The 23539-nt window shown below is 44.1% G+C and overlaps 1 protein-coding gene across 1 annotated transcript in view; it reads right to left on the reverse strand.

Annotated features, from left to right (window-relative positions):
- Nucleotides 1-23539, reverse strand: part of LOC126095010 (myrosinase 1-like) — a 128756-nt gene that overhangs the window by 66910 nt on the left and 38307 nt on the right. The window contains exons 4-5 of the mRNA XM_049909668.1: nucleotides 12008-12130; nucleotides 11745-11925 (exon numbers count right to left, since the gene is read on the reverse strand). Coding sequence (XP_049765625.1) covers nucleotides 11745-11925; nucleotides 12008-12130 — 304 coding nt within the window. The remainder of the gene's footprint in view (nucleotides 1-11744; nucleotides 11926-12007; nucleotides 12131-23539) is intronic.

The raw sequence follows: 23539 nt of genomic DNA on the forward strand, positions 1-23539 counted from the left end.
TACGTAATTGCCTTATGTGTCAGATACACACAGATTTTATAAACAAGGTGCACAGCTAGTCCTTACCACTCAACCACGGATTTACATCGTTGCGTGCACGTTTTAAATAACTTTTGCGCATGAGCTATTGGTATACGTAATTGCCTTATGTGTCAGATACACACAGATTTTATAAACAAGGTGCACAGCTAGTCCTTACCACTCAACTCACTCAACTACGTATTTCCATCGTTGCCACTAGGTGGTAGCACATTGCTGCAGACGTTTCTCCTCATTCGCTTGGCATAGATCCTAACTAGATGGTACCACACTCCTCAGATACCATAATTCATTCCCTACATTGTAACATTAGATTGAACGTCAGTGTATTTTATAGTTATACTGTAAGGAAAATCTATATTGTTGGTTTCTGCATGAGTTATGGTACATCAAGTTTTGGATTTTATCCTTTTTATCCTTTTGTATTCCTAACAGGAGAGTTCATCCCTTTAGTAGGTTTCTTTTATCTGTAGATGATACTACGTGAATTTAATGATTTCCACAAACAGCATTTTGTGTTTGAAGTTGGTTGTTTTGCTGTGCAGGTGACAGCATGAAACAGTGTATCGGCAATTGTATGCAGTCTCAACATGAACTCTGTTGAAACTATTTTAATTGCTCATAGAAAAATAAATTATCAGGACAAGTTAGCCGCAAAGGAACTAAAGCCTCCCACTGGAGAGCCGTTGATTGAGAAAGTGACGAAATCAAGTAAGTGTAGCTACAATCGAACAAGCAACAAAGAAGTGTACAACAAACAAAATGATTGTGTGGGTGCCTGGTAAGAATATCCCATTTTCAGCTAGGAAGGGATATTCTGCAGTTGCGCAAAAAAATAAAAACTCGCACTTACACAAAAATGCGGAACGGAGAGTAGTGAAAGCTTAAACGTCACTTCGTTCTTGCCCAAAATTGTACTTTGTTACGTACAAAACAACAAAACTACACAAAAACAATACTTCCCTTCCTCAGACAAGTTTTGTATATTTATTATTATTTTTCTTTCGTAGTAGCTGCAGTTGTATAAATTTGTTCATAACCATAATTGTTTACAGCAGATGCTATTTTACACTTGCCGCGCGGGATTAGCCGAGCGGTCTCAGGCGCTGCAGTCATGGTCCCGGCGGAGGTTTGAGTCTTCCCTCGGGCATGGGTGTGTGTGTGTGTGTGTGTGTGTGTGTGTGTGTGTGTGTGTTTGTACTTATGATAATTTCGGTTAAGAAGTGTGTAAGCTTAGGGACTGATGATGTTAGCAGTTAAGTCCTATAAGATTTCACACACATTTGAACATTTGAACGTTTCACACACTCAGCTTTATTTGAATCGAAAAATCTGTGATCACCCAAAATGTAAATTCAAGGGCTGCCACTGGCCGTATTTAATAAACGATAAAGTGTAGTTCTTTTCGGTCGTTCTGCTCACGTTGATAGGCTTCCGACCTCAAAGTAACATTCTCGCCAGGCAGTGATCCAGTTTTCCGTGATTACCGGGGCATGCTATCAACATCAAGTCGGACATGTTTGGCACGTCCACGGGTGGAAATGACAAGCTACAGGAAACTGAGTAAGGGAAGGCAGGAAGGAAAAGACCCTCAACTAAGAAAAAACAACTGCAGAAACAGTCTTCCCGAACGTAGGTGGTAACGGCTGAAACATACGTAGGATTCATGTCACTTAAACGCTCTCATAGCCATACTCGTCGGACCTGTGTTGAAAGTCGTAGAGCTAGGCGAAATACTAATAATGGTTACAGCACACTTCGATTTTGAATTTCGTACAATGTGGCGTTGCCAAAGCTGCGAGTCTATTGTTATTATGATTATTAAATCAATTGCATAGTACACGTACTTCTCTGATTGATTGGACATATGCAGTTTCTTGGGTGCTATGCTAATGCTAAGAACTTATACAAACAAATTATTAATATATTAAAACGTATTAAGAGTGTACAAAAGTAAACTAATGACCGTCATTATAACAGGAGAGTGCTTGAAATGGTACGATGAGCCTCGTACCACTAGAAATGTCAATTTAGGTTTTTCAAGAGCATTGACAACACGCAAGTCACACTGGACTTTACTCTTCTGCCTTAATAGCGAGCCCAGGATGAGATGGGAAATGTGTTAATTTATTACGTTTCTCTACCCACTGTTCAATATTCATTCCTGGGCTCACTTCTGAATGACTGGGTGGGTGACTGAATTTGTTTTGAAAGTTCCGTGGGGAAGCAGAGAGTAAACACTTGTTGTAACAGTAATTCCGCAGTCGAGTCGCCCTAGGCAGAAGCTGGCACTCTATACAACACGCTCGTTCTACCCTCCGGCTCCAATTAGGATGCGACCCCTGAAAATAGCGAATAGTCAAACACTCTTGGTCCAGGAGCGTGAGTATAACGAAGATAATACTTTTAGATAGTAGAGGCTTGAGTTATTTCAACATATAGCGCGATGGTTTCTTTCCGATGTATCACTCAACAAAAAGTATTTCACGATTAAGTTTTCATTTCTTTCATTTAATTTCTACGTGCAGATTCCAGTTTAATACGAAGAACTTTGTTCATTACAAAACGCAATCATGATAATATATGGTTCACTGCATTTAGCCACTCATGATAACCTAAATTCCTAATGCATATGCATATTTGTACACAAGGAACACGGGAATCATTATTTCGAATCCATTGTCATTTTTAACACGTTAACCAGTATCAACCCTGCTGCAGGAAAATCCGCAACTCAACATTATACCACAGGTTGAAGATACTGCTTCAGTTGTAAGGATTTGCCGGCCGCGGTGGCCGAGCGGTTCTAGGCGCTTCAGTCCGGAACCGCGCGAGTGCTACGGTCGCAGGCTCGAATCCTGCCTCGGGCATGAATATGTGTTATGTCCTCAGGTTAGTGTGGTTTAAGTAGTTCTAAGTTTTAGGGGACTGATGACCTCAGATGTTACGTCCCATAGTGCTCAGAGCCATTTGAACCATTTTGTAAGGATCTTTTTATTTTCCAATTCTTAAACCACGATCGGTTTTGGACTCTTACACACCCACCGTCATCAGGTGTGGTACTGAAAATAAACAAGAGACCAAAGCTAATAACAAATCTTACACGCTGCAGTACATTTGAGAAAAGAAAAAGTAAGTACTGTACAACATTCTAGAAAACAGTGGTCGGGCAAGGTGCGGTATAACTCAAGTCGATGTCAAAGCGACTCCAGACGATACAACGGACGACTGCCTGGGTAGAGAAATGTGCACTGACACTCAACACCTTGTGGTGCGATGCCGAGCACCGCGATGGACGAGTAGAGGACGCTGGGTACCATCAGCGAGTGCTGACCGCGGAGCAGCGTACACGAATGAGGCAGCGAATAGATAAACTAGATTGGCAAACGAACTGTTAAAGCCGGCCGGATTGGCCGTGCGGTTCTAGGCGCTACAGTCTGGAACCGAGCGACCGCTACGGCCGCAGGTTCGAATCCTGCTTAGGGCATGGATGTGTGTGATGTCCCTAGGTTAGTTAGGTTTAAGTAGTTCTAAGTTCTAGGCGACTGATGACCTCAGAAGTTAAGTCGCATAGTGCTCACAAGGGAACCTCCCCATCGCACCCCCCTCAGATTTAGTTATAAGTTGGCACAGTGGATAGTCCTTGAAAAACTGAACACAGATCAATCGAGAAAACAGGAAGAAGTTGTGTGGAACTATGAAAAAAATAAGCAAAATATACAAACTGAGTAGTCCATGCGCAAGATACGCAACATCAAGGATAGTGTGAGCTCGGGCGCCGTGGTCCCGTGGTTAGCGTGAGCAGCTGCGGAACGAGAGTGAAAAGTTTAATTTTTTTTTTCAGACAATTATTATCTGTCCGTCCGTCCGTCGCGAGGTAACTGCGCCGTAGTATGGTGACGCTACACCTAAACAAACATCGAAACACACGACGTCAGTCGACTACAACGAATTCCTGTGGAGGAATCGGTTGACCTATGGCCCTCCGATCAAATGTTTTCGGTTCCCATTGGAGAGGCACGACCTTTTGTTTATTAACCGCACGGTTTTGCGAAAATAAAGGAAGTAAACTTTTCACTCGAGGGAAGACTTGAACCAAGGACACCTCGTTCCGCAGCTGCTCACGCTAACCACGCGACCACGGCACTCCTGAGCTCACTCCTTGATGTTGCCTATCCTGTACGTAGACTTCTCAGTTTGTATATTTTGCTTATTTTTTTCATAGTTCCACACAACTTCTTCCGGTTTTCTCGAATCATCTGTGTTCAGTTTTTCAAGGCCTATCCACTGTACCAACTTATAACTAAATCTGAGTGGGGTGCGATGGGGAGGTTCCCTTGTCAGAGCCATTTGAACCATTTTTTTTTAACTGCTGGAACATCCCCTTAGAAAAATTTATGAATGATTGTGCTGGTGAGCCCCTTACGTTATTTGATTTTCAAACAGCTGATCAAAACTGAACGTACTCAGACATTTTTCTCTTTACATATTCTGATCATCACTAAACTGACACACAATATTTTTAGCGCAGCGCAATCTGACTTTCAAAAATCCCTACAAAAGAATGGCCCTGACTAACAATAACCTATACCTTTCATGAATCACTTACCTCACAAAAATTTTCGTTACTCGAACTACTGCAATACAGCGAGCGCCAATACTGCCAGCTAAATAAAAGATACTAACTACTGAAGCATTAACTACTGATAGACATAGTCAGCGAATGAAAGATTTTGATAGAGAACAAACAATATATTTACCTTAATAATGTTCAAAAGTCATTATATATATATATATATATATATAGACTGCACACAGCACAGACAGTGATTTTCATACAGAACGCTACGTAGCGTTACCAACATAACCTGAACAGCCTACTTACACTGCCATCTGTTGACTGGAAGAACAATTTGAATTACTGACTACAGCCGCGCGGGATTAGCCGAGCGGTCTCAGGCGCTGCAGTCATGGACTACAGTCCTGGCGGAAGTCCGAGTCCTCCCTCGGGCATGGGTGTGTGTGATTGTGCTTAGGATAATTTAGGGTAAGTAGTGTGTAAGCTTAGGGACTGATGACCTTAGCTGTTAAGTCCCTTAAGATTTCACACATTCGAATATTTTTTTACTGATTACATGCAAAAGGGGAAACGAACATTGCAAGTGTTGTGTCTAGGAATCCTGCATATTCGATTCGCTAGACAAACGAACAAAACGTACTAATGAGTTTTATTACAACGACACAGTTACAATACTTAACTTTGATAAATGTGCCGCAAGCAAAGGGCAACTTACAAAATGACCAGTCTTCTTCAGAATAGACAAACACAAGTCTGTGATAGGTACATTTGCTAATGATAGAGGCTACGGTGCGTCAACTAACCAAGTGCCTAACATTGAAGATGCTGCCAACACTCGGGCGCGGCACTTACGTTGTCTTCACATACGGGCCGATGCTGTCGCGTTGTCGTCCTGAAGGGAGGTCCATTAGCGTACGATTGGCTGACCTCTTCTCACAGCCTTCTCTTTCCTGTCGTTCCCGACTGACGTGTCGGCGCTGACTATATGCCGTAACAGCAGGAAGTTAAAAGTACATTATGACTGAAGGAACACACTGAACAAAGGCAGTAAAGAACTGTCAAATTTTTAATTTAGTGGAGACGCATATGGTGACGTGCGATAACGTGCCACAGTCATGAGTTGAAAGAACGTATATTTTGTGTTAGCAGAAGAGCCAACACCGTGTTACGAGTGGAGGCCGAAATGCACGCGTTTTAGCTCAAGCAGGAGGGAAGAACTACACTGACGTGAGGTCTGGAACATGACAAGGACTGAGAATTCAGAAAGTGGGCGTAATTAGTTTGATACTTAACTTTAATCCATTAATGATGAACGTCGCTCTTGACGGTACATGATTCACAATATTATCTGTTCAGAATACATTCTTGAAGTAATTATAGTAACTGAATATGGCGCCTTGCTAGGTCGTAGCAAATGACGTAGCTGAAGGCTATGCTAAACTGTCGCCTCTGCAAATTCGAGCGTATGTAGACAGTGAACCATTGCTAGCAAAGTCGGCTGTACAATTGGGGCGAGTGGTAGGGAGTCTCTCCAGACTAGACCTGCCGTGTGGCGGCGCTCGGTCTGCAATCACTGACATTGGCGACACGCGGGTCCGACGTATACTAACGGACCGCGGTCGATTTAAAGGCTACCACCTAGCAACTGTGGTATCTGGCGGTGACACCACAGTATACATGTGCCATTCCTATTAAAAAACATCTCGCTACTAAACAAAACTAGAGGTAGCTAAACCTTAAAATCCACACTGTCAAAAACTTCTACACCAATGAATAGCTAGCAGCAATAGCACTAAAGGGACACGTTAAAAGCAGGAGCAATTAAAGAGCTGCTAACTAAAAGCTGGCAACTCAATAAGGCTTACGTATGATGATACGTGAGACAAATTTTACATTGTGGGATGACAGACAACTCTTAATTTAATAAGGACACAGATAATGACGCACGATAACGCGCCTTAGTCATAGGCTATCAAGTTAAAAATATGGAAAGTTCTAGAGCCATTTAAAACAGAAACTGGGTGGATTTTTCTGTCCTCCCTATAGGACGTATAGTAGCTAAGCCTAATTAAGGATCACGTCGCCATATGCGTTTCCACTAAATTTAAAATTTGCATGCCATACTTGGAAAGCAGAGAAAAAATTTTGCTCTGCTTTACGGTTATACATGAACTTTAAGTCGTCGGCTTTCAGTTAAGAGTTTTACTCCAATTCTGTACTGCTTCTGTTCAATGCATTCGTTCACTATCGTAAAGTACTTTAAACGCTTTTCGTGCTACTTTCTTGCAATGTTATTTTTTTCCCCTTTTTCATGTAAGTCACCGGTTCAAATTACGAACGGCCGAGCTAGTTGTTCCAGCGTTGTTCTTCCCATCAACAGATGGCAGCACTTTAGCCAACCTAGTTTACTAGTTTACTTGCTCCTTCGTGTACGCAACTCCACACTCTGCGCTCGCTGGTGATACGCTGCGTCCTGTATTCGCCCACAGCGTCGCTCGGGACCGCACCACAAAGTGTAAGTGTCCTGGTGTCCTTTGAATATTTCTCTACCCACGCAGTCGTCCGTTGTATTGTCTGGTGTCGCGTTGGCGTTGGCGTTGACTTAAGTTTTACCGCATCGAGTCCGATCGCTGTTATATGAAACTTCTTTTTTGGTTGATTGGTTGATTTTGGGGAGGGGACCAAACATGTCATCAGTCCCTTTGGATTTGGTAAGGAGGGGGAGGGAAGTCGGCCGTGCCCGTTCAAAGGAACAATCCCGGCATTTGCCTGAAGCGACTGAGGGAAATCACGGAAAACGTAAATATGGGTGACCGGACACGGGCTTCATCCTCCCGAAAGCGCTTCCAGTATGCTAAACACTGCACCACCTCACTCTGTCTTCTTTCTTTTCTCATTTTATTACCCTACTAAAAACCATTTGTGTGTGTGTTTGTGTGTGTGTGTGTGTGTGTGTGTGTGTGTGTGTGTGTGTGTTTGTGTGTGTGTAACTGGCCGTCAACGGCTCGAAGAAACCATTCCGGGCTATTCACCGTCAGTCACATTCGGTTATGGTACTAACAAATCTATCTTCTTTTTATATTCTTCTTAAAAAAACAAAATTTTGTTTATATTTCAACCTTAAATTATTGATATTTTGAAAAGTATCATTCATTGTAAATGTTGTAGATAAAACAAAAGGAGAGAAAACTGTAAAAGCCGGCCGGTGTGGCCGAGCGGTTCTAGGCCCTTCAGATTGTAACCGCGCGACCGCTACTGTTGCAGGTTCGAATCCTGCCTCAGGCATGGATGTGTGTGATGTTCTTAGGTTAGTTAGGTTTAAGTAGTTCTAAGTTCTAGGGGACTGATGACCTCAGATGTTACGTCCCATAGTGCTCAGATCCATTTGAACCAAAACTGTAAAAAAATGAAAAACGAAAATTGTAAGATGTACGACCTGTTTTAAACATTAGGTAACTGGTCTATAATTTGGCAATAAATAAATAAATAAAATAAGAAAATAAACCGTTTCATCTGTACTACTGCGTGTAAAAGTTATCATCTTCGGTCTCTTGCTTATCTTCAGTAGCATGTAAGAGTCCTAAACCGATCGTGGTTTAAGTATTGCAAAATAAGAAGAATCTTACAACTGAAGCGGTATGTTCAACCTCTACATCAACCATTATTTTGGAACGAGGTCCCTTAATTCATACTGTCCTTGTCCTTGTCGTTGTCCTGACCCATCCATGTCGCATCCGTCTTGAACATGAAGCTAGCCGTGCTTACTACCTGGTACCCTTGTGTACATTATTTCTTCTTCTACTGAGTGTGTTAAGGAACCTTTTAGTTAATTAAATGCCATGAAAGGTTGTTAAGACTAAATTACCGTCTTTTGTGAATTGCGTGCATGCGTTTGAAGCTTTATGTCCCTTCTATAGTGAGTAATGAGGGGAAAGTACATCGTATTAAAATTACCCGCTGTTTAACGGCATTTTGCCCATGCAAGGGAAGCCAAGAGTAATAACGTTTAACGTGGGTATGCCAAGTGTAATATTTATTAGTTCCCAAAAGATGTAAATTGTAAACCTCATATGGCATGTTGCACTTCCCTCCAAAACCTTATGCCAGGTGCAACAAATACGATGGGTTTCTGAAAGTAACAATGGCGCCCACTTCTCCCGACACAAACGCAGGTAACGTGCTCATCTTTTATAAAAATGTCACATAGTCGTCGACCTGGGTGGTTTCTTCTCCGCCGGCCCCGGGCGTTAACGTGCATGCAGTAAGCACTGGCCCGGCCGAAGTGGCCGTGCGGTTCTAGGCGCTGCAGTCTCGAACCGCGAGACCGCTACGGTCGCAGGTTCGAATCCTGCCTCGGGCATGGATATGTGTGATGTCCTTACGTTAGTTAGGTTTAACTAGTTCTAAGTTCTAGGGGACTAATGACCTCAGAAGTTGAGTCCCGTAGTGCTCAGAGCCATTTGAGCCAAGTAAACACTGCGTAATGAAACGGCAAAAGTGAAAAATCTCCCTGCTGCTAGAAATGAAATTGCGAAATATTGGCACTCCACTTGATTTTCTTTTGTTAATGGAATCACAAAATAAAGAAAATGATTCCCAGTGCCAGGGAAGTCACAACAAAATGCTCCACACGGACTCACAATTCACTCGAGATCGCACATATATATTTCCCGAGGCAACTTTTACTAAACTATTCCATCTTCAAGCGAAATTGTACTCCATACATTACATCACTTGTTGCGTTCCCAGAAATAGACCATAGTCTAGTAGTGAGCTGTCGTAACAGTTTTGCGTCTGCCGGCTAAAGGCTTGCTTGTGATTGGTTCTTGGTATACCAATGGCTATCAATAGCAAATGAAATCTGTGATTAGTCAGAATCCTAACTGAACGTTATAGAAATTACTTTTAACAAAATGGTTCAAATGGCTCTGAGCACTATGGGACTTAACATCTGAGGTCATCAGTCCCCTAGAACTTAGAACTACTTAAACCTAACTAAACATCACTCACATCCATGCCCGAGGCAGGATTCGAACCTGCGACCGTAGCGGTCGCACGGTTCCAGACTGAAGCGCTTAGAAGCGCTCTGCCACACCGGGCGGCTTACTTTTAACAAGTTCTCCGTGCAAGTAACGACAGCAGCAGAACTGGAGACGGAGATTAACATTAAATATTAAATATAAATAATAAAATATACGCTTCTTGGCCGCCAAGCTGTCTCTCAATGTTCCGGTACGATTCAGCTTGTATTCGCCCGACCGCTCTTACACTCGGGCGCGCAGTGGGATGGGTAGGTCGAATGACACTAATTTCTTAGTGGGTTCCAGCGACAAAAACCTTTATATACTGTGCATTAGCGCGTAACAACAAAATATAGTAACTTGTAGGCAGAGATGTTGCATAAACGCCACATATTCTTGTGAATAACCATGACAGTCTCATGTTTTTTAATCGTAAATTATTTTCTGTTCTTTGTGATCATCTACTCTTCCAAACTTGAGTTCATCCCACTCCAACGACAAATTTGTACATTAATATTTTTAGAAAGGGAACAAAACTGATTTATAATAATGAGTCCCGCGCCAATTCTTGCACTGTCATTTTGCACTGAGCTTTTGTGTTAATATACCCGAGTTATCCACTCCGTTTCCATGGAATATCGACGACAGGATCACTGCTGAGAAAGCTAGGTTGCAACTATGGAGTCGTTGAATAATACCGAAGTGATTTCTTGCGTTCCTCAAGGCCCTTATCTACATGAACGACTTAGGAGAGAATATGTCTGCAGATGATGTTGTCGTTTACCGTCTAGTAAACTTATCACAAGATCTAAACAAACTGGAAAACGATTTGGAAAATATATCTGAATGGTGCGAAAACTGGCAGCTGCCACTAAATAATGAAAAGTGTGAAGTCATACACATGAGTACTAAAAGGAATCCTTAAACTACGGTTACACGATAAATCAATCAAATCAAAAGGCCGTAAATTGAATTAAGTACCTAGGAATTACAGTTATGAACACATTTAAATTGGAAAGAACACATAGAAAATGTTCTTGGGAGGCTGAACCAAAGACTGCCTTTTATTGGCAGAAAACATAGCGATGAGACTGCCTACACTACGCTTGTTCGTCCTCTCTTGGAGTACTGCTACGCGATCTGGGATCCTTACCAGACAGGATTAATGGAGTACATCGAGAAAATTCAAAGAAGAGCAGTACGTTTTGTATTATCCCGAACTGGGGAGAGAGTGTCACGGACACGATACAGGATTTGCGATGAGCACCGTTAAAACAAACGCGGAAACTTCTCACGAAATTTGAATCACCAACTTTCTTCTCCGAATACGAAAATATTTTATTCACGCCGACCTACATCGGGAGAGAGATAGCGGTGTTCGTTTTTTGCACACGCTGTTCGAAAGTGGAATAATAGAGAAGTATTGTAAAGGTGGTTCGATTAACCCTCTTCCAGACACTTGAGTGCGATTTGCAGGGTATCAATGTAGATGTAGATAGAAATGTATGGAGAGCTACGACCTACCTTCCCCATTGCTGAAAAAGAGGTTCAGAACCTGTACCTCCTGGGTATGATGAGAAATGGACTAACTGGGAGTCAACGACATCTGGATTTGGCAGATCAAAGGTTAATTTGGCATGATCGGGCTACAGTGATCAAGATGATAGTGTAACTGTGGAAAAGACCGGACTGTCCATCATATACTCCAGCGCCGTCTACATCCAGCCTCTTGCACGGAGGTAAATGCATTGGAAGTGTCCACGTTTTAGGTAAAAGAAATATAGTCGTAACTCTGTACAATATGTGCGTCTCTGATACGAGAGTAAGAAAATAAAAGAAATCTGTACACCAGGAAAGTTTTAAATTTCACAATTATGATAATAACGAAAGGCTAAATACTCATTTCAGATCATTAGAAAGTACTCGTGTTAGTAGCCTATAACTGCTGTTTAATTTTATACCTGAAGGTTTGGAGCACCGTGATAGACATGAAGAGTTTTGGACAGATGAAAATAAAGAGTATGTAAGGAAATGCGGAATTCTGCCAAGAGAAGAGACGATCAGACGTGGTTATACGGCAGGCTGAACTACGACAGTGCACCCACCGTTCTGCGTGGCCCTGTACTGCTCGTCGTACAGGTGCCAGAGGCGCGCGTGCGCCTTGAGCATTGCGTGAGTCGCCAAGTAGTCGCCTATTCCAGAAGCGTTCTGTCCGGGAGCAATATTGGCGCTTGCGTACCCTCTCAGGAAGACAGCCGGCTCGTTGAACGTGGTCCACCACTTCACCTGTAGAGACAAATGCTCCTATTAATTTTTTTAAAAATATATTTAAAGGTCACTGACAATACTGGGCGAAATTTAGACTCACCCTGTCCCCAAAGTTTTCGAAAAGTATCCTGGCGTGCTCCACAAAATAATCGACAATCAACTCGTTGGGCCAACCACCGAGGTACTGCAGCGATTGAGGCATGTCCCAGTGATAGATCGTCACCTAAAAGACAGCACATCACAGAGATCGAGGCATGCAACTTCGTGATGCTTCCATCAGAAAAATAACTAGCAACCAATGCTGTACAGTCGCAATGAAGTGATGAGATGTTCAACTGACTCTTTTATTAGAACATGTTACGCGTTTCGGGATTACACCCATCTTCAAACATCACAAACTTCAAGTCCATCCTAACCAAGCAGGCGTACAGCCTTGACAACTCAAAGTGTCGAATAACATATAACTGCGACACAAGCAGTATACGCTCTGCTTCAAGACGCCTGGTTGGTTAGGAAGGAGTTGAAATTTGTGATGCTGAAGATGGATGTAATACCGAAACGCGTAACATGTTCTAATAAAAGTCAATTGAACATCTCATGACTTTATTGCGATTGTACAGCATTGGTTGCCAATTATTAACATAAAAATGATCGCAGGCCTTAGAAGGGATTTTATGTCCTGTATATCATGCGCTTCCATCACAAACGATGCATTCCTTTCTGAACCTTTTCATCAAAAGCTAGTGCCCCGACGCTAGTCGCATTAGAGCAAGCTAGTGAGTCGTTCAGAGGTCCTGCACAGGACGAGCTGCCGCTGCCAGTGGAGCGGTAGGCAGCAGTGGATGCTGTGACAGGCGGTGCCCATGGGAACTTTTGTCAAGATATGACAACCGCACTTGTCTGATGCCTTCGAAACGCCCCATTGATAGGAGGGTCATCGACTTTGCCTGTATCTATATTTCTCGCTTCAGATAGCTATTTGGACAGTCTGCGCAGGCTTATGACGACTTACGCTACGCTCTGGACTTCGTTTCTGGCTAGGCGTTCACTGCGTGAACCACACCGTCATCGACCACATGAACGTTTGCTTCTTCCACAACTGTCTGCATCATCGGCAGTGTGAATGATCATAAACTGTGTTCTAGCAACGCGGACGAGGATATAAAAATACGACAGAGAAATATTTCATTAATAGAGGCACGTATCATTCCTAAAATTATTGAGTATAATGCTGACAATTGAATAAAAACATATTGAAATTTTTGTAGTCCTTAACTTACGAAAGCCTTTCAGAACAAAATGGCTCTGAGCACTATAGGACAACATCTAAGGTCATCAGTCCCCTAGAACTTAGAACTACTTAAACCTAACTAACCTAAGGACATCACACACGTCCATACCCGAGGCATGATTCGAACCTGCGACCGTAGCAGTCGCGCGGTTCCGGACTGAAGCGCCTAGAACCGCTCGATCACATCGGCCGGCTTTCGAAACAGGATCTCAATCTGCTCACTTCGATGTATCGCTTTCAGTTGCTAGACTGTCGAGACAATCGCTCTCGAGAAAGCGGTAGTGTTCATCAAGTTGAGAATTGAAAAACTCCTTTCACCATACATAACGCACCGAAGTACTACCGTAGTTCCTGTTAAGATAAGCCACGGGTGAAACATAAGCCCATTCAGATGGGGACTTATTTGAAAAGTCAACTTTACAAATAGATTAGTAACGATTAGGACAATGTTTCATAGTGGAGTCAGTGCCGCCTCATAACCACACATTCCGCATTCGTACCGCACACGTATCTTTTGTGGACCCATGTTTACTGGTACGCTTCTGCTTCTGTTATCGTATACTTTCAACTATGTCAGTTACTGCTGTTAGCATTATGATATGCCCTGTATAAAAATTTTGCATACCTCTGGCACATCTCGGCATCTCGGCCCTAGTGGCTATTTGTGGGTCTTAAGCCGGGTCTGGAGGTTTGTCACCTGAACGGTGGAAGTGTAGTTGTGAGCGACTAATATCATTAACAGAAGTCGAGTAATAGAATTACGGAGCTAGCATTTATAATAAGAGTTTTTAATTTATAGAGTATGTAGCTCTACATTGCTGAAAACTTAAAGTTTGGGAAAATAGTCATACAAACGTTTCAAAAGATAGACATGTATCTCTTCAACAAAATACATATAAAGTAGCAGCACACTCCTGCTTTGCAAAGGGAAACATTAAGCGCCTATGGATGGACGACTTGTCTGGTGAAGTGAATAAATTATTGAGGGTGTAACTAAATTCCGTTTACAGACTTTGAGGACTTTTAGGGGAGCCATGATGATCAGTTTTAGCACAGGAAATCGTGTACGGAAACGCATCTTTCTCACGCTACACAAAAGTACCACAAAACACTTTGCTCTGTGACTCCTGCTGGTTGTCGTCTGGCTCCACTTACAAGTAAGACTCGATGTAACGACTACCGATGCCAACACAGATACAGTACCTCTGTACCAAGTTCTGGAATACACGATCTCAAATCCCTGGTCGTCCACCATCCGTCGCAGCCATAAACTGCGACAGTAGCTCTTCTTCGGATGCCAAAAGGGTCTCGTAAATCAAGGATTTCGGGTCTACCCATTGCTGCTCAAATCGTCCACATGATCTCGGACTGCACGTTTTGCGCCATCGTGCTGTTCTGAAGCAACTGCTGTGGCACAACTTCCGAGAGCCCATGCAGTATGCTCTCAAAGATTCGCAAGTAGGCGGTATCCGTGAGATGTGGTGGAAGAAGGTCACACGCTTATCGAGGTACCCTACCCAAATGTTCAGACCGTATCGTTCCTGAAACCCGTGAAGCAAGCGCAGCATGCCGGTTTTCGTCAGCGCACACATACTGTTGCGGGAACTGAATCCACCTCCGAAGTCGTCTTCATCCGTGAAAAGGATCTGCCGTCGGAATTCGGGCTCGTCAACACGGCGGAGAAACCAGTTGCAGAAGTGGGCTCGTGACACAAAATCCCGTCGCTGAATTTGCCTATGCTTCCTGAGAGAGGTACGACTGTAACTGCTGCTCACGCAGAACGTGATGACGTTCTTGGTGAGAATCTTGCCGGCCGGTGTGGCCGAGCGGTTCTAGGCGCTTCAGTCTGGAACCGCGCGACCGCTAATGCCGCAGGTTCGAATCCTGCCTCGGGCATGGATGTGTGTGATGTCCTTGGGTTAGTTAGATTTAAGTAGTTCTACGTTCTAGGGGACTGATGACCTCAGAGGTTAAGTACCATGGTCCTCAGAGCCATTTGAACCATTTGAACTGTCTGGTGATCCACATTCAGTCTAGCCACTACGTTCCTGGTACTCGTTGTTGTGTATGGACTACAGTCTCCTCAGACTGGAGTGTGCGACACCGCCGTGGATCACCACAGTCGTTCCTGCTGTTGGTTAATGTGCTCACGTCTGAGGCCCGCTGGTACACTGTAGCAAAGATGGAGTGCGAAACTGTCTGGCATACAACTGACGACCAGCCACGCCATTGCACCGAGCTTCTTCGTACAATGACGTGCCGGCGTGTTCCACGAAAACGTAGTTCACCACGGTTAACAGCTCCACATTAAAAATGAAATTTACTTACAGCTTGAATTCTGCAATGCAATGAATTATTACTACTGTATAATAGTACAGTATGAGCAAAGACCAAAAACACAACAGAAGGTATGACCTACCAGGATACTCTTAAGTTGGTGGTAAGTATAGTTCACAAGGACCACAAATGACATATAATTCATAAACCAAATCCAGAAACTACCTTGGTGGTAACCATACGTTCCAAGAACCATTAAAACACTGTAGTTTGGTGGGATTCATAAGTCCCAGAGTCCTGAATGCTATATTTCACAACAAACAGAAATAAAGCTTTTTTCAACTTCTCGCGGCGTAATGAATAATCCATTAAATTTCGGGCATGCAGCCGCGCAAATAAAATTTCTTCTACTGATATTTCGGCCGCGTATCGTCCGGCCATCTTCAGAGCGAGTCACAAGACTGATGACAAGGTGCCAAGCGCGGCCTTATATGCTCCACCGCGGCGGTACTGCGCATGCGGGTCACAGATGCTGCGCCGCCTGTGGCGAAAGCGTACGGACGTTCGATGTGCTTATCGATGTTTGATCGGCGGCGATGACACGGTGACGACTTCTCTGCAATTTAATTAGTCCAAGAGCCGGATTCCATGCTTTGTCCAAATTGAAACCTTTATCTCTGTTTATTAAATTGTTGGCTAATCGAATTTCTATGGCTTCCTTGAATACAGAATCCCAAAAAGAAGAGGTGGATGTTAAAATCTTCACATCACTGTAATTCATGGAATGACCCGTATCAATGCAGTGTTCGGCCACAGCTGACTTGTCTGGTTGTAATAGGCGTGTGTATCTTCGGTGCTCCACACACCTTTCATGAACGGTGCGTGTTGTTTGACCTATGTATGACTGCTCACAATTTCCGCAAGGAATCTGGTACACACCCGCCTTACGAAGCAATAAATCGTCCTTTACAGAGCCGAGTAAAGCCGCAATCTTCGTGGGGGGCCGGAAGATCACCTTAACACAGTGTTTCTCTAGAATACGGCCTATCTTTGAAGAAAGAGCACCCACATAAGGCAGAAACGCCCTAGATCTGAAGAAATTACTATCTTCTTCCGCATCGTATACCTTCTTTTTAGGTTTTACATCGAATGCTCTACGAATTTGTTGCGGAGAATATCCATTCGATTTAAAAATACTCTTGAGGTATGTTAGCTCTCCTTGTAAATTGTCTTCATCGGATACACAGTGCGCCCGATGCACTAAGGTCTTAAGGACACCCATGCTCTGAGAAGGGTGATGGCAGCTACTGGCATGAAGGTATAGATTTGTATGCGTTGGTTTCCTTGCGGAAATTGTGAGCAGTCATACATAGGTCAAACAACACGCACCGTTCATGAAAGGTGTGTGGAGCACCGAAGATACACACGCCTATTACAACCAGACAAGTCAGCTGTGGCCGAACATTGTATTGATACGGGTCATTCCATGAATTACAGTGATGTGAAGATTTTAACATCCACCTCTTCTTTTTGGGATTCTGTATTCAAGGAAGCCATAGAAATTCGATTAGCCAACAATTTAATAAACAGAGATAAAGGTTTCAATTTGGACAAAGCATGGAATCCGGCTCTTGGACTAATTAAATTGCAGAGAAGTCGTCACCGTGTCATCGCCGCCGATCAAACATCGATAAGCACATCGAACGTCCGTACGCTTTCGCCACAGGCGGCGCAGCATCTGTGACCCGCATGCGCAGTACCGCCGCGGTGGAGCATATAAGGCCGCGCTTGGCACCTTGTCATCAGTCTTGTGACTCGCTCTGAAGATGGCCGGACGATACGCGGCCGAAATATCAGTAGAAGAAATTTTATTTGCGCGGCTGCATGCCCGAAATTTAATGGATTAGAAATAAAGCTGGTGCAGCGGATTGCCAGTAGATGCCAGGAGCGTAAAGAAGTGATAACACACACTCCCTTAAACGATGTAAAGAAATATATTTAGTGGGAAGTATATCCCTCACGGCCCGCGAAAGGGTTAATGTTGTGTCTAGACAAGACAGCCTAGATACAATGAAAGGAAGCCGAAAGGCACGCGCTTAAACTCACGCAAGCTGGCGTGAGGTCTGAAACAGGATACGTAATGAATGCTATAAAGAAAAGTACGTAGCTTCTGGAATACTTAACTTTAATCCACATTTATAGAACATCGCTCTTGATGATACATTAATAGAATCTCAATATGTATACTCGTAATGGCGCCTTGCTAGGTCGCAGCAAATGTAGCTGAAGGTTATGCTACTATCGTCTCGGCAAATGAGAGCGTAGTTGTCAGTGAACCGTTCTTTGCAAAGTCGGCTGTACAACTGGGGCGAGTGCTAGTACGTCTCTCTAGACCTGCCGTGTGGCGGCGCTCGGTCTGCAATTACTGACAGTGGCGACCCGCGGCCGATTTAAAAGCTACCACCTAGCAATTGTGGTGTCTGGCGGTGACACCACAGTTAAATTCGGTAAGTCATTAAAGCCCGACTGGTCCTAAAATTCACCATACTCTGAGGGTAAAAAACAATTAATATACATTTACTTTTCACGTGTGTTGACTACCGTAATTTGAGATCAGGTTTATTTAATAACTAATCATGTATATTTACAGGTGTTTTCGAAGGGCAATGTTTTCAGGAACAGAATGCGACGTTACACGTAAACCCGTTTGACACAGATGAGCCGTAAACATTAAACAGTTATCTGCGAGCAGCATTCCACTGCCAGGGTAACATCGCCGACATTAATAAGCATTGATTGTTTATTTAGGAGGAGAACTGTCCCCAGCTGAATCCAGCAGTCTTCGAACTGAAGACCACAACAACCAAAACTACAATGCTCACTGCCGTAAATGCCACCCTTATTTTTCCGGTCATTTGCGCCGTGGCCGAATGAAATTCTGGAAGAAATGCAAAAAATTTCTTCACTGTGTGCGAGAGTCTTCTGCGGCATAATAACTAAACTCTGTTCGAACAGACCTTGGAAGAGCCAACGGTACCGACCGGCCGCCGTCTCGTCCTCAGCCCGCAGGCGTCACTGGATGCGGATACGGAGGGGCATGAGAGCAGCACACCGCTCTCCCTGCCGTCTGTCAGTTTAGGAGACCGGAGCCGCTACTCCTTAATCGAGTAGCTCCTCAGGTTGCCTCACAAGGGCTGAGTGCTCCCCGCTTGCCAACAGCCCTCCGGCAGACGGGAGCTCACCCATCCAGGTGCTAGCCCAGCCCGACAGCACTTAACCTCGGTGATCCGACTGGAACCGGTGATACCATTGCGGCAAGGCCATTGGTAAAATCCCCAACCCGGATGGGAATCGAACCAGGGACCCCGTGATCCAGAGGTAGCAACGGCGGCATAATAGCCTGGAATATTTTAATTAGTGTAGTAGTTACATTGTCGGATTCTCTAAATTATATCTACAGTGTGAAACCACTGTAGAGGCATATCTTATTGTACCGGTTATTGGAACTTCTTCCCACTGAGTGCGCTTATGGCACGCGGTATCAAATACAGTGTAAACGCCTCTATCCAAGTTAACTGCTCTAATATCTTCCCGATTACTACGAGAGCGATGCATAGGGGATTGTAATATATTCCTAGAATCCCAAATTAAAGTTGCTTCTTGAGCCATTTTAAGTGGACTTTCACGGAATACTCTGCGCCCATCTTCAAGCGTTTGGCAGTTCAGTTTTTCCAGCATCTCCATTACACGGCCCCATAGGTCAAACTGCCCTTCTTTGCGTATGCTCAAATATAAGGAAGGGTGATTGTCCGCTATGACTGATCAGGCGAGCTCAAGAATCTCGTAGTGTCAGAGACTTGCTCGAAGCAGAAATATGCTTATATTAATCGGGCACGTCCTAGGTTCTTCAACTTGGTTGGCCTCATATTGTGACCAGCTATTACTAACACCGTCTCGCCACAGGTCTTTGAAAATTATTGCCTTGAGCGCCTCGCCTAATCCTCTGCTCCATTTCAGAACGGGCGAAGTTAGGGACTCAACACCACAATTGCGCACTATCTGATGAGAAATAACGGAGCACACCTGTGTAACTCGGGACTGACCACTATATGTCAGGAGACTTGGGGCAGTACTAAAAAGAGCGGGGGAGTATACAGTTGTGAGCAGAGAAGCAGTAACAACGAAATGGATCGGTGAGGATAACTCAGCGAGTTCGAACGTGGACTTGGCATTGGATGTCACGTGAGTAACAAATGCCTGAGAGTCATTTCAACCCTTCTAACGCTGTCAGTCGACTGTTGGTGATGTACTTGTGAAGTGGAAACTTGAAGGAACTCCGCAATTCTAAAGAAGGGACTGTACGCTGACCAGCGCAGCGCCATCAAGAAGGCGCCGACCCGCGCGCCAATGGAAAACAGGGTTCAGCGCTCCCTGTGAACGCTGATTTAACCAGCCGTCCGTCGCTGGTCGACCCAGTTTGGTCGCAGTCTTCGAGAGCATCAGAACTGAGTAATAGGAAGACGATACTTAAGTTTGCGTCCTGCGAGTAATAATAGAGAAAAGTCATCGATCGCAGGAGGCACAAGAAGATAAGTTGCTTTTCTTTTTAGAAATAAAGTGTTATATTAATCACCATTTGGTACGTACAAATGATTTTGGATTCCTTTCACCGGCCAGGGCTGACTCCCACAGTAGCCCACACAACAGGAATAATCACAAATAACCAAAACCGGGCACCCATCGTTCACTGACGGACAAGAATCACCGAGCATTGCGGAGGCTCATTGAACAAAATTGCATGAAATGAGCGGAAGAGATCGCTGTGGAGTTACAGAGCGCCACCTGCAGTCCAGCTAGCGCAATCTGCGAAAGAAATTAAAAAGAGTAGCATGCAACGGTGGAGCAGCCCCTCGTAAGCCACACATTTGCGTGGTCAGTGCTAAGCGGCGCTTGAGTGACGTGAAGTGCGACGTCACTCGACGGTGGATGACTGGAAACGACTCATCTGGTGCGATGTATCGCGTTATACCGTGTGGCAATCCGATGGAGAGGTCTGGGTTTGGCGAAAGCCTGGGTAACGCTACGTGCCATCGTACGGAATGCCAACAGTGCACCATGAAGGAGATGATGTTAAGGTATGGGGGTTTCTTAGTTGTTCAGATGTGGTCCTGTTGTTGCGCTTAAGTAAACTCTTAAGTCTAAAAGTACAAAGATGTGTACACATTTCACACCATATTATACTGCTTAAAGTAGTGGGACTGTTCGGAGACCGTGATGATTTGTATCAGCATGACAGAGAAGTTTGTCATAAAACAGTATCTGTGAGGCAGTGGTTGGTGAACAATAACATTCCTGAAATGGACTGGTCTGTCTGGAGTCCCGACCTGAACCCAATGGATCACCTTTGGGATGAGTTAACAACTTCGGCTTTGCTCCAGATTCCAGAGCCCGACACCCTACCGTCTCTGGTTTCGGCTTTTGAGGAAGTAATGTGCTTTTCCTTCAAAGACATTCAGATACCTCACTAAAAGTGTCCTCAGTGGCGTTAAAGCCGTCAAAACGCGAAGACTAGATATATCCTATATTAATATCCAGTAATACGTGTCCAGACACCTTTGATCAAATAGTGTATATTACCATAATAGCCAAGAACATACAGCCACACTTCATCAGAAAAAGCTGATCTGTCTAGGCATCTGAATTGTTCAATTTAAAACAGGACTCACGAAAAAATAGGAAAACATGTGTGGTGTTGTACAGTCTGGGATATGTTGCTCAGATTGCAGAGTGGGTCTGATATAGAATTTATGAGAAGATGGAAAAGTACAGAAACGGGGAAGAAAGGTGAATGTCTTCCAGAATTGCAACCTGTAACTACAGAAGAACGTAGATATAAGAGATGAGTGTAACTATATAGATCATAAAATCTTGCTGGGGAAATTAAAATGTGTGGCATTAAATATCATCCTCTTGCGTGGAAGGAGTCACATCTTAACGTAAAAATCAGAGACTCGTATTAACAAATCATACGATAGGATTAAGATTAAATTCGAAGTGGACAAGCATTAGATGTGGTGTGCTGCAAGCTTCTGTGCTTGACCCAATCCAGTTCTTCGTCTAGAAATGATATACCAGAGACATTCGAGGACTCTTCAAAATCCGTAATACACTATGTGATCAAAAGTATCCGGACATCCCGAAAAACATACGTTTTCATATTAGGTGCATCGTGCTGCCACCTACTGCCAGGTACTCCACATCAGCGACCTCAGTAGTCATTAGACATCGTGAGAGAGCAGAATGGGGCGCCCCGCGGAACTCACGTCTGTTGACTGGCGGAGACCGCCAACAGTTGAAGAGGGTCGTAATGTGTAATAGGCAGACGTCTATCCAGACCATCACACAGGAATTCCAAAATGCATCAGGATCCACTGCAAGTACTACGACAGTTAGACAGGAGGTGGATTTCATGGTCGAGCAGCTGCTCATAAGACACACATCACGCCGGTAAATACCAAGAGACCCGTCGCTTGGTGTAAGGAGCGTAAACATTGGACGATTGAACAGTGGAATAAAGAATCACGGTACACGATGGCAAGGTATGGGTATGGCGAATGCCCCGTGGACGTCACCTGCCAGCGTGTGTAGTGCCAACAGTAGAATTCGGAGGCGGTGGTGTTACGGTGCGGTCGTGTTTTTCTTGGAGGGGTTTTGCACCCCTTGTTGTTTTGCGTGGCACTATCACAGCACAGGCCTACACTGATGTTTTGAGCACCTTCTTGCTTCCCACTGTTGAAGAGCAATTCGGTGATGCCGATTGCATCTTTCAACACGTTCGAGCACCTGTTCATAATGTAAGGCCTGTGACGGATTGGTTGCACGACAATAACCCCTGTAATGGACTAGCCTGCACAGACTCCTGACCTGGATCCTATAGAACACTTGTGGGATGTTTTGCAATGGCCTCACCGACCGACATCGATACCTCTCCTCAGTACAGCACTCCGTGAAGAATGGGCTGCCGTTCCCCAAGAAACCTTCCACCACCTGATTGAACGTATGCCTACGAGATTGGAAGCTTTCATGAAGGCTAAGGGTGGGACAAAACCATATTGAATTCCAGCAATATCGATGGAGGGCGCCACGAACTTGTAAGCCATTTTCAGCCAGGTGTCCATATACTTTTGATCGCGTAGTGTATACGCTGATGACACAAGCATGACTGATAAATCGCCGAAACATATTCACACCAGACGCAGCCTGTAAAATAATGGGACAGGGTTACAAGTCGTACACAGGCAACAGTTTAAGCCTTAATCTTTCTAAAATGCGTATTGTGCAATTGCTAAGACATGAAAATGATTTAAAGGTACCGGAAGCAAAGATCAATGGGCATACTATGGACGAGGCTTAGTGTGTAAAGTTCCTGGGCATCCAGATGGATAATTAAATGAGCTGACACAAACATGTGGATAAGTTAATCAAAAAGTGCTTATTTTACAGAAGTGTGCAGTATTACGTAAGGTTGGAAACAGAACTCTTGTACTAGACTCTTAAAGTTATATTCCAATACTCCCTAAAGGTGTTTGTGATTAATTAGCACGAATTCAGTAGTCCACAACCACAATCCTAGTAATACGCCGGTGTGCAAAACTTAAGGACGAAAGTAAGTTCCACATGACTTCTCACTGCCAAGTAACGCAGCTCAATGAAACTTGGACCGTACGTCGAAGGAACTGCTACAGTGCAATACAGATGGTGACTGACAGAAATACGTAATGAGACGAAGAGAGACTGCACTTTTATTCAAAGGTAGTTATTAGACCAAAGTCACTGCGACTTATGATGGTCCCCTGGGCATCACGAAAGGCAGGACATAGTATAGTGTGTGTCTACCACTGTCGGTAATGCACGCTGTGCAACATCCTCTCATGCTGCACGCAAGGTCGGTATAAAGTTCTTGTGGCAGAGCGTTCCATTCATTACAGTGTTCTTGTGGCAGTGAGTTCCATTCGTTATTGAGTTGTCGTGGCAGTGAATTCCATTCATCAAGGAGTGCGGTTT

This window comes from Schistocerca cancellata, chromosome 8 (genome assembly GCF_023864275.1).
Source record: "Schistocerca cancellata isolate TAMUIC-IGC-003103 chromosome 8, iqSchCanc2.1, whole genome shotgun sequence".
NCBI lineage: Eukaryota > Metazoa > Arthropoda > Insecta > Orthoptera > Acrididae > Schistocerca > Schistocerca cancellata.